This window comes from Oppia nitens, unplaced genomic scaffold (genome assembly GCF_028296485.1).
Source record: "Oppia nitens isolate AA-2021 unplaced genomic scaffold, nextdenovo-longstitch-racon4-pilon3 scaffold1_pilon_pilon_pilon, whole genome shotgun sequence".
NCBI lineage: Eukaryota > Metazoa > Arthropoda > Arachnida > Sarcoptiformes > Oppiidae > Oppia > Oppia nitens.
Window position 1 is genome coordinate 2,047,400 of NW_026533199.1, and position 12,530 is coordinate 2,059,929.

At 27.3% G+C, this 12,530-nt stretch overlaps 3 protein-coding genes across 3 annotated transcripts; 1 reads left to right on the forward strand and 2 right to left on the reverse strand.

Annotated features, from left to right (window-relative positions):
• Window positions 1–1,381: 1,381 nt before the first annotated feature.
• On the reverse strand, window positions 1,382–3,461 carry LOC128952080 (uncharacterized). The gene is made up of 3 exons (XM_054297414.1): window positions 3,115–3,461; window positions 2,729–3,030; window positions 1,382–2,658 (listed from the first exon to the last, which is right to left on the reverse strand). Exons 2-3 carry the CDS (start codon window positions 2,970–2,972, stop codon window positions 1,781–1,783), a joined length of 1,122 nt encoding a protein of 373 aa, XP_054153389.1. The 5' UTR covers window positions 2,973–3,030; window positions 3,115–3,461; the 3' UTR covers window positions 1,382–1,780.
• A 1,321-nt stretch (window positions 3,462–4,782) lies between these two features.
• Window positions 4,783–7,342, reverse strand: LOC128951859 (ethanolaminephosphotransferase 1-like). Its single transcript, XM_054297143.1, has 6 exons — window positions 7,287–7,342; window positions 6,305–6,373; window positions 5,675–6,248; window positions 5,331–5,551; window positions 4,975–5,251; window positions 4,783–4,905 (listed from the first exon to the last, which is right to left on the reverse strand). Exons 2-6 carry the CDS (start codon window positions 6,332–6,334, stop codon window positions 4,901–4,903), a joined length of 1,107 nt encoding a protein of 368 aa, XP_054153118.1. The 5' UTR covers window positions 6,335–6,373; window positions 7,287–7,342; the 3' UTR covers window positions 4,783–4,900.
• Window positions 7,343–8,134: 792 nt separating this feature from the next.
• LOC128952490 (signal recognition particle subunit SRP54-like) lies at window positions 8,135–9,863 on the forward strand. Its single transcript, XM_054297894.1, has one exon. The coding sequence runs from the start codon at window positions 8,307–8,309 to the stop codon at window positions 9,801–9,803; it is 1,497 nt and encodes a 498-aa protein (XP_054153869.1). The 5' UTR covers window positions 8,135–8,306; the 3' UTR covers window positions 9,804–9,863.
• Window positions 9,864–12,530: the final 2,667 nt, after the last annotated feature.

A 12,530-nucleotide genomic window follows, 5' to 3' on the forward strand; every position in this document is an offset into this window, starting at 1 on the left:
AAAAAATAGTAAAATATATAAAAGATATTCAAACTAATAGTAGATTTATCATTCGTTTATTAATCTCATAATTTTTTATTTATTACATTATTTTTATTAATACAATTAACAAAAAAGTATAATTTCAAAATATAATAAAAAATTATTAAATTATATAAATTTAATCAATAATGAGGTAGTATTTTAATGCATTATACGTCTGAAATGCATTTGTTGTTCAAAACTTTCATATATTGTTTAAACATAATATCAAAACATTATTTAAATGTTATTAGATTATAAAAATTATCAAAAAAATCAAGTATCTATATTTATATTTATCTTAAAAGTTGAAAAATCAAATTATATATATTGATAACAAAAATAATATTTTAACATTACTTAAAATTTAGTAATTTTTAAAAAAATGTATTACATATGTAAAAAAAAGTCTAGAATTTCAAATCTAATATTACATTTTCAATAATAATAATAATAGTAATAATAATAAGTATCGGTATTCAAATAAACCACAAGAAACAGACATTTATAAACACTACTTGATTATTGAAAAATACAATAATTATTACTTCACCGGTAATTATGGCATCAATAGATGAAAAACAATTAAACAATTTTTTTTAGTATATAACATATACATACAGTATAACATTATTGTTATCGCGGTTTTTCTTAATTAACAATGATTGGCACATAATAGGAACAAATATATAATATAAAACATTTAAATTTTTTATAATAATAATAAAATTACTAGAAATATGGCAGTATTTTTTTAATATATAGTATTACTAATACTAAAATGAGGTATTTATGGCATTATCTGAAAAACAAAAACATTTAACGAGTTAGCAATGATACAAACAATTTTGCTGTTAAAGAGAATTTTTTTTCAAAAAAAAAAACAAATATTTTTTGTTTAGTACCCAAACATTATATAATTTTATGTTTACAACTATTTAAGGCACAAACAATTCATAATTACTATATTAGTAAAAAATATTTCTCTTTTATATACAAAACTAATAGCAATATTATAGTAAAAAAATATTATTGATACTATAAATTTTAATTTAAGAAAAAATACTATTTTCTTTTAGAAAAAATATTATTATTTCTCCAATACTTTGACTAATATTTTTTTTGTCATTTTTGGTTAAAATTTCTATTTAAAAAAAACTTGGATATCAATGATTAAAGTCCGGGATTCAACACAAAACTATTTGACATAAGACTTTTCAATTGAAGATATTTCAGACAAAAAAAATATATATATATGAAAACAACTAAATTACAAAATATAGTAACTATTCATTAATTATATTATATAATTATTAATAAATGGTATGTATTCATGAGTAACTGATACTTATTACGGTAATAGTAGTTACCGGTATATTTATATATATAAAAAAATAAAGTAATAATATCAACTAAATATTCATTTCTAGTTATAATAATAATAGTAATAATCGTAATAAACGTCTAAACAATCGATATTATATAATCACTTTTGTTGAGCATTTCAATCCATTTGTTTTTTTATAAACTTGAGGTATAAATCTTGAGGTAATCTTGAGGTAGATTTGGGTTCAATTAAAAATTGTTTCATTTGTTTGTATTTTCTGTGCGCTTTCATTATTTGTTTGCTTTTTCTTAATTAAAAATAATAATATTATTTCATTTAGTGATCTCTTTAATAATCTTGTATTTCATTTCATTTGAGGCACTTATTTGAGCAATTAATGAATGACTTGATCTATACTTGTATGATATGGACCTATTGGAAGGCCTGATTGAAGTGAGGTAGTGATGGATTGACGTCCACAGAGAATGCTGTGTGGATCGGGGGGTGGTTTGAGGTAATTGGGTTATGATTATTATTATTGGACACCATATTAGACACCGGTATACCGAAAGCTGCTACAGCGGTCGTTGTTTGGCCGCATGAACTGTTCGACGGCAGCGGCCCTGTATTGGTTACCAAACAGTTAGGTATAAATGATGGACAATGATTGGCCAATGGATAGGTGGACAGTGCACTGGAATTCACTGGAAATGTAAAGTAATGGTGCGGTGTTAGTGGCGATGGTGTCTCACTTTTATGGGCATTGGGCGACATCATGTCATCAAAATTATGACATCCAGGCATGTAATGACATAATGACTCGTTTGCATGGATTCCGGCTGTCATCCCAATGCCATTAACATTGGCGTTACAATTGAGTGGATAATTATTATTGTTTGGACAGTGATTGTCTACGGCACTGGTATTGTGATTATTGTTGACTACTGTGTTGTTGGCCAACAAAACTGAATTCTGATTACCCGAATAGTTGAACGTCTGTTTCATATGACTGTTGTGGTGATGATTGTGTGCCATTTGGTGACCCAATACAGGAATGGCAGTCATTTTTGGCTCAATTAGATTTGGCATTGTTTGGCATTTGATGTTTGCTGAGTTTGGATGAGCTGAAGAACTCGACGAACCTTTCATTGTGGTCGATGACCGGGTGTCCCGATTGTGGCTTTTCTTTGCGTGCCGTACTAAGTGATCTTTACGTCCAAATCGTTGCGTACAGTAAGGACAGGCAAAGTTTCGGATACCTGTGTGCACTACGAGATGTCTTTTGACGTCTTTGCGGGTGAAAAACATACCTATAAGATGGCAAAACAAAAGTCAATAAAGTGATCAATAGATTGATTCGTTAAAAATAATAAGACATACGTTCGCATTGATCGCATTTGAACCGTCGCTCCGATGGCGGTCTTTTTGTTGGTCGCGAACCGCCGCTATCGACACACTTGACTTTTGGCTGCGATTTTTTGACGGCCACTGAGGCAGCCATCGACTGACTCAATGGCATAGCTGTCCTATTGTTGGTCTCAATAGTGATACTGTGGTTTATGTTCATTACGTCCGAAGAACTAATCGATTCATTGGTTGTCGTTGTTGTCAATGAGTTTCTCATTGTCTGTAAAAACCCGTCATATTTTTGGTGGTCAAGACTTTTTGGCACACGATTTGTCCTACAAATGACATCATAAACAAAATCTTATAAACAACTGATATATTAATTGAGATCAATTAAATCAATTGTTTGTTTCGCTAACCATTGAGGCAATGAAGTGGTGGTGTATATGAAGACAATGGAGGGAAAAATATGAAGAGCTCTCAAACGTTTGGATCAATTGATGGCACAGTTGTCTTATATGGTGTCAAAAAAAACTTTGTASGKCTTGGCACGTCTTGCGGTGGGATGTTTTGTTGGCCACTAAATAAACGGTGTTGTCTTTGAGGGATCTATTATTTTTGGTGATCACTACCTATTGGTTGAATGCAAACAAAGACGCCATAACTGAAGGTCACATGTATTGCATGTCTGTCCACAAGTGTTTGACACCGAAGCCGAACATACAGTATAACAAACAAACATAATATGCAATCTATGGCTTTAATATACAGTAGTAATAAATTTTTAAAAAAATACATTCAATGCAATCACATAATAATAATCACATGTGTATTGCATTATTATACGCTATTATTGTTTTTTTTGTTTATTTGTAATTTTGTTATAATTTGTTTACTTTATTTTTTTTGAATAATTTTTAAAAAAATTTGTTTTTACTTTTTTTTCTTTTGTTTGTTTATAATTTACATAATTTGTTGAATTATTAATTTTTAAAAATAATACTTAAAAAACATTTTACAAGAGTTTAAAATCCAAGTTTTCTGCACTTTATTGAAAAGTTTTGGTGCATTTTGTTGTTGTTGGTTAATAATGGGACAAATAATTATTTATTTATTTTATAATAATAATAATTTTTTTAAAAAAAGTAATCATAAGTGTAATCAAAAGTTTGTATGCAATTTATTTGCTAATAATAATTACAGGTAATTATATTTTTTTTATTGATTACAAATTTTAAAGTATGTTATGTTATTTGTTAAGCACAATCATTGCACTAAATTAGCACTATTTGCACTTAAAATTATAATTATGATGAAAATGAATGAATCGACATAAAAATTAGCAATAGTTTAGATTTTTCAAATTTTTATTTTATTGACTAATCATTAGATTATTTATTTTAAAAACAAAACAATTTATATATATTATATATATAATATATTTTACCGTAAATTGACTGTCAAAAAAATATTTTTTTAAAAATCAAATTATCGAAACATGATAATAACAAAAATAATTGAGAAAAAAACAAAAAACATATATGTATTGTATAATAAAAAATATAGACAAAAAAATTATATCAATTAATATAAATTGGATCCAAAAAAATTTCTATTTCATTGGAAAAATAGATGTATATGATATATATAAATATATATATATATATATAATTTCAAATAGACTAGTTTTATAGTTAATTTTTTAAAAACTAATTTTTGGCATAAATTGTTTAAATTAAGTGTTATTTAATTAATAATAAATTTGATTTTTTGTTGTTATTGTATTCAAATAGAGTATTTACAAAAAAATTGTCAATTAAACTAATATCATGTGTTCATTATAATGATTTTATAATAAATAATTTACAAACAAATCATTTGATCGTTTAATTATCTACTGTTAAGCAATTAAGCAGTTAGTTTTTTAAATAAATATACTGTTAAATATAGGAAATGTGTAAATAATAATATAAGTTAACAAAAATAACTTAAATAACATTTTTCTTTTTTTTAAATATAGGCAACGAATGATTCAATATTTTTTTTTAATTATTATTATTAAACTAAAATTCCTTAAATAACGAATTTTAAAAATATATATTATTTTGAAATATATATTCAAAAATTATGTTTTAAAAAATACAATGAGGTTTTGAGTTGAAATATTCGGTCCACAATTTTTATTTATTTTTGATAAACCAGGTCTTAAACTAAGATAAGATTAATTTGTTTGCAAATATCTATCGACAAAAAACCATTTATTTATTTCTTTAATTTACCTAAACTTTCTGCTTCTTCACTATCGTCAGCGGAGTCCCTCTTTTTCAACGAAAAACAGTTGATCCTGAAGTGATCACACATTTGTCGTACAATACAAACAGCGTAATGAATGTGACTTAAGGTAAACAATAGAGACATGGCTCGCAAAAGAAGTAGTTCCTGCGACTGACTGATTGGYAACAATGTTACCACTAAGACAATGGCCGCTAACGGCATCAAAAACCAGTTGATGGCTTCACATCGTGTTGAAGACATTTGACTAACTATTAACCGACACTAAAAGTTTTTAAAACAAAAAACAAATCAATCAATAAAATCAATTATTTTTTTTTGTAATTAAAAGTTAATTACTAACAGCAATATTTGAGAAGACAGTTCCGACCATAAAATAAAAGCACCTTGGATCAATTTCAATAATATTGTTTGGGGAAAATACGGCCCAAGCAGTGGTAGTCGAAAATAAGACTAAGAGAGGCATCAAAGGCCGGAATGACTCCCAAAAATTAGGCTGTTTTTGGGTTTTACAGGAATATACATTATATATGGTGACGGGTGCTGACGCTATAAAACAACCAGCTATTTTTTGGTAGATATATATATATATATATATATACCGGTATATAGTGATCAAAAATAATTAGTAAATTTTAATTATTTACTGGTAATAATAATATATTTTAAAACTTAAGCTAATCCTACCGTAAGATATCAATTCAAACAGTCGGCCACTGGTAATCTCAAGGAACGGCATCTCGAACTTCCATAACTTATACGACCAGAAACTAGTAGCCAAATACATGATCATTAGAGCTATTTGGGAGACATCGTAACTCCAGGGCAGGTATAGTATGCCGGTATTGTATTTTTCCCAATGAGACAAATAAAATGTTATGAATATTGTCCAAAATATGAATAACATTCTCAATGGACACTCGCTATAGTCGGATCGTCCAAAGATTGAATATATACAGAATGGTATGAATAGTGCCGTCCAGCTGTCCATTCCGTGATCCATAAGTTCTCCGAGTGGTCCACTGGAACCGGTACGTCGGGCTTGTTTGCCATCAATGCCATCCAATGTATGGGCTAGAAAGTGATTAACAGCACAGATTARCCAGACCCAAGCGGGCACTGCCGGCCATAAGCGTTTGTCCACTGAATCGCTTGATCCGTAAAAATCTCGGTCGTAAATAGTCAATAGGATGCCGTTGCCCACAGTAAACAGGAAGCCGACAAATGTCAATACATTAGGTGCCAACCATTTGGGAACAATCTGTCACACATAAGGTCATCAGATTATCTTTTAAATCTTATTATTTTATGGATTACCTGAACCGTTAGGTTCCAGAAGGGATGCATCACATAATTGCTAAGAGGGCTGGTGTCCAGTGAACTGTACTGTATATATCAATAGACAATATCATTATTATTAATATTATTATTAGACATAATAACAATTGGTTTCCAAATTAGCAATCATATCATATATAAATATATCATTATTATCACCAATAAATATGTTGTGTATTTAATATATAATGTATGTGTGAAAGTATGCAAATATTTGTATACAATATTTATTTTTATATCACTAATGAATCAATTCATTTGTTGATAAGGACCTACTTAGAGATTATTTGCTTATATATCATATGGCTTATGGCCAACAAATTATTTGTTGTTAATAATAAAATTATCATTAATTTTTTCTGACATATCTATAGCTTTTAAATATATATATATATGTAATAAATAAATGCTGTAAACATGCGATTTGTCGGCAGTTATATTCATATGAACTTTGGATTTAAAACTCAGTTTTTAATTTATAATAATTGCGATTATCATTGAATTGAAAACTAAAATATACAAAAAATAATAATTTGTCTATTTTTATTAAATTATTTTTAATATAAATAAATAGATTTGTTTGTTTGACTAAATAAAAACTATTTAATTTATCATAAATTATTAATATCTTTAATATCATAAATAAATTCATTAATTTTAAAAATAAAAATAATTAATTTAATTATTATAATAATTAAACAAAAATTATATATAAATTATAAAACATTTTTATAATGATAACAAACACATGCAATAATACCTGTCCTATCATTTCCTATTTACTATCATTAATATCATATGTATAATAATTATTAAAATTATAACATAAAATAAAAGTTAATGTAAATATACGAGAAAAAAATTAAACATATTTAACTTAAAATTAGTTATTTTACCTGGATAATAATAATAATTAACAAATAAATAAATAAATAGTTAATAAAAAAATAATTTTTAATACCTTATAATTTTCAAATCCCTTCAAATGAGATTTTGATAGAAATTTGTAATCAAAAATCATTTTTATTATTATTATTATTAAATTAAACAAACAAAACAATTACTTTTATTTATTAAATATATATTTTAGTGTCGGTATTATTATTATTAATAATAATTATAAAATAAATGTTGTTTGGTATGTATTTTCACCACAACATCATTCACTAATCATTTAGTTAAAAGACAATACATTTAATAAGTATTGAGTCATAGCATTGCAATCACACATACAATCAATGGTCACATAAATTGTATTTAATATTTAGTGATAAATAAATATATAAAAAAAAATGTTTTTAACACTACTATTGTTGTCACAGAATATATTGTATAATTAGAAAGTGTGTGTCATTTATATTATTATTAGTAATACAGAGTATAAGTCAATCACACACTGTATATAACTAACTATTAACTGACGGCTTATTTGTTTGTTTTTTACAGTAATTTCTATTACATTAGAAAATACAGTGTTTTATACTGTAATCACTGCAAACAACAAGCGATCGCTTTATTATTATTATTATTATTGGGAGACAAACGCTGTTCAATGCGATTCAATAGCAATGTCCATAAAGTACGTACACATATGTATATAATATTTATATACTGTATATAATACTCAACCGCCGATAATATCCTTAAAAACGATTTTTTAGAGACCAATCGGTTAATTCAATTGTTTTTTAATTTAAATAACAATTATTTTGTTTGTTTGAATTTATATAATAAATTTGATGACAATCTGATATACGATCGGATAGTTTGTCTGACATTTAATCCGTCCATAAAATATTGGCCGTAATTGATGTCTGAATCATATGATTACAGTATGAATGAAATCGTCGTTTTATTTACCAAAAGACGTGTCATTTGTTGTGGTTTTTTCTGTTTGTAATCTCTTCGCGTATTTTAAGAGTTGATCTGAAAAAACATTTACCGACGAGTTTATTGTCCGTAACAACAGTTATCATCGACAATGGTTTTGGCAGATTTGGGCCGAAAGATAACGTCGGCGTTGCGGTCATTGGGCAACGCGACCATCATTAACAAAGAAGTATTGGATGGACTACTGAAGGACATCTGTACGGCTCTACTGGAAGCCGATGTCAACATWAAACTTGTTAAACAATTGCGCGAAAATGTCCGATCGGTTATCGACTTCGACGAAATGGCCGCCGGACTTAACAAACGCCGTATGATTCAGATGGCAGTGTTCAAAGAGTTGGTCAAACTGGTCGATCCGGGTGTCAAAGCCTGGCARCCGATCAAAGGTCGAACCAATATTATTATGTTTGTCGGTCTTCAGGGATCCGGTAAGACGACAACGTGCACAAAGATGGCCTACTATTATCTCCGTAAAGGCTGGAAGTGTGCTCTGGTTTGCGCCGATACGTTCAGAGCCGGAGCTTTTGATCAGTTAAAACAAAATGCAACAAAAGCCAGAATTCCTTTCTACGGTTCGTATACTGAATCGGATCCAGTGGTGATTGCATCAGAAGGTGTCGACAAGTTTACAAAAGAAGGTTTCGAAGTGATTATTGTTGATACAAGTGGTCGTCATAAACAGGAAAGTTCTTTGTTTGAGGAAATGTTGGCCATATCGACGGCCGTCGCACCGAATTTGATTATTTACGTTATGGACGCATCAGTTGGTCAGGCCTGCGAAGGACAGGCCAAGGCGTTCAAACAAAAAGTAGATGTCGGCGCTGTTATTGTGACCAAACTTGACGGTCACGCCAAAGGTGGCGGTGCACTGAGTGCTGTGGCCGCTACACAGTCGCCGATTATATTTATCGGTACGGGTGAACACATCGACGATTTTGAACAGTTCAAAGTGAAACCATTTGTGTCGAAATTGTTGGGAATGGGAGATATAGAGGGACTGATAGACAAAGTTAATGAATTGAAATTAGATGATAATGAAGAACTAATTGAAAAACTAAAACACGGAGAGTTTACACTAAGAGATATGTACGAACAGTTCACAAATATCATGAAAATGGGTCCATTTCATCAAATACTGAATATGATTCCCGGATTCGGTGCCGATCTTATCAAAGGTGCCTCAGAAGCCGAATCGATGTCACGGCTCAAACGTTTGATGACAATCATGGATTCGATGAGCGATTCGGAACTGGATTCACGTGAAGGAGCCAAACTGTTTACCAAACAACCGACACGTATTGTTCGGGTGGCCCGGGGTTCGGGTGTTACACAACGCGAAGTACAGGAACTGTTGACACAGTATACAAAGTTTGCTGCAGTCGTCAAAAAGATGGGCGGAATCAAGGGTTTGTTCAAAGGCGGTGATATGGCTAAGAATGTCAATCAAACACAAATGGCTAAATTGAATCAACAAATGGCTAAAATGATGGATCCAAGAGTTTTGCAACAAATGGGAGGAATGAATGGATTACAGAATATGATGAGACAACTGCAGAGCGCCGCCGGACAACAACAACAACATCATTGACCCATCAATTGATTGATAATTATATTTAATTAATTAGTAATTCAATTATTATTATTATTATTTTTTTGTATAAAATATAAACAGTTTATTAAATATTATTATTGAAATTTATTACATTATATATATATATTATGAATATCTTAAATATCAGTCTCTGCCTTAACTGCGGTCCGCAATAGGAAATGTTGTGGTCAGGGATTACTCGAAAACGAGTGATCAGATCTTGCGGACCTCAATAGCTAAGTTGGTCTACGATTGTATTGAGTAAAAATAAATATCCGACCAGCAGTGGGCGCACAATAAATAAATAAATTTGTGAATATTTTTAATTATTTTATAAAATATTTATTATAATAATTTTGAATGAAATTAAAAATATATTACATAAAATAATTACTATAATAAATATTAATATTATACTATATTATATACTATTATAAATAATAATTACTATTTTAATTTTTATTATTTAGTTTTATGTTATAATATAATTTTATTATAAATTTCGGTAATTAGTTTAATCAGTTTTCTGTTCAAAATATTATTATTGTATTGCGACCGCAGTTAAGGCAGTCCCTAAATATCATAGTTTTGTTAGTTATATAAAACAATTTGGATTTAGAAATAAGTTTAATTAATTGTTAAGCTATTGGTTATCATTTAATTGTAATTCTTGGTCATCAAAGACGCTATCATTACTATCAATCAATACGTTTGTTGTCTCAGTTGTTATATTAGTCTTAGTATTGATACCACTGTTGAGTGTTTCACTTGTATTGTTTCATTGGGTTTTAAGCTCCGGTATATTGTTATCATTAACCAACTCTTTGATAACCAATCGTATTGAATGTACTTTAGATTTTTGATCATTAGTTATGTCTCGATTGCTACACATTTAGAGTTAATCATATATAGTATTAATATATAAATTATATATAAGTATACAAACGATATAATCGCAAAAATGAGTCTTAAATCAGGCGCTAATTGCTATTCATTGCGAATACTTTTTGAACCTAATATTATATGACTTGTTGTAGATTTTTTTGATATATATTTTGCTACAAAGTATTAATTGTAAATCTGAATTTAAATTATAAATCTATAATACATTACAATATATAATACTATACAATAAATTATCTTTAATTTCATATCTTAATCACAATTTTTGGTCAAACACTTCCAGAGTTATAAGATATCAAAGTATTGATATCACGCGTTAACCAATAATTGATTAACAGATTTTATATTAAATGTTAGTTTTTTTAAAAAATKAATGTAAAAAGTATTGCGTTTAATAATTGCCATTCATTTGTTAAGACTAATGTCTTCACCAATTTCTCAATTGTATTCACTGATAACTAATTGCATAAATGAAAACAAATTAAACATTACGGAGACCTTTAATTTTTTATAATTTACACTAATTATAGATTTGTTATCATAAGTTAGTAAATGATTTTTTATTAAAAGATTTTTGTAAAGTTTAGATATATCTATAGTTTGTAGTTGACTATAGTCTCGCTTTTTACGATTGGATGGAAATTTTTTATGACATTTTTGTTTTTATACCGATCTGTCTGTCTGTATGTGTGTTTCGGGTGAAAACAAATTTAAGAATTAGTGGTCACAACAAAAACTATAATTTGAATGACAGTAATATGTAAATGACTAGTCGTTGAAACAATTTTTTTAAATTTCATTTTTTTTGTTTATTATAATTATTCTAAACTTATAATTTTTGATATCTATTGTAATCTTTAATTTATCTTTGATACACAATAATCAGTTAAGTCTCATATATTATTAATGCAATTAATTTACATTTACTGTATTGTATAGTATTTTTTTAAATTTACTATTTATTTATTTTTGTAACGCAAACTCAATGTTTAGTATTATACAGAATATATAAGTTATATATATATACTGTATATACAATACATATATAAATGTTAGTACAGAACTCAGATGTCACCCAACAGTGGTTATCACTGATAAAATTACGGAATATTCTGTAGATTTTTATACAGTAGTAGTAGTAGTAGTAGTATATATATATATATATAGTATTTATTATATTAAATTTCAACTTCTTATTATATACTAAACTATAATAACAATTAATGTCATAAACAACAACAATATGATTTATATTTAGTTTGCCTATTATGACATGATTTTAGTAAATTTAGTTTACAAAACATAACTATAGTATTATTATTATTATTATTATTAAGTAAAATTAATCGTTAATATTAGTTAAACAAACAATGATATTCATGTTAATAATGATACTCTTTTTTTGATGTCTAATATAACTATTTATTTTATTATCTAATTATTTAGTTGAGTTGAACTAAATTAMTGACAAGTTATTTGATATTTGAGAGAAATTTTAGTCCTCTTATCTAATGATAAATATCTATTAAAATAAATAGTGTAAACATAGTATACATTGTGGAGTATATAATATTATATAAAAAAACATATTATTTCAAATGATAAGGTTAAAATAAATTGATTGCCATATTATTATTATTAAAGTTACTTAAAATTGATTTTATCTGATTTTCAAAATTTATTATAATTATTAATAAATATTGTTATTGAAAAGTACACTTTAAATTGTATATAATATTATATAATTAATCATTAAGTTTTTAGACTATTGTAGATCTAAATTTTAAAAATAAAATTTTGCTTCAATTATAATATGAAAAT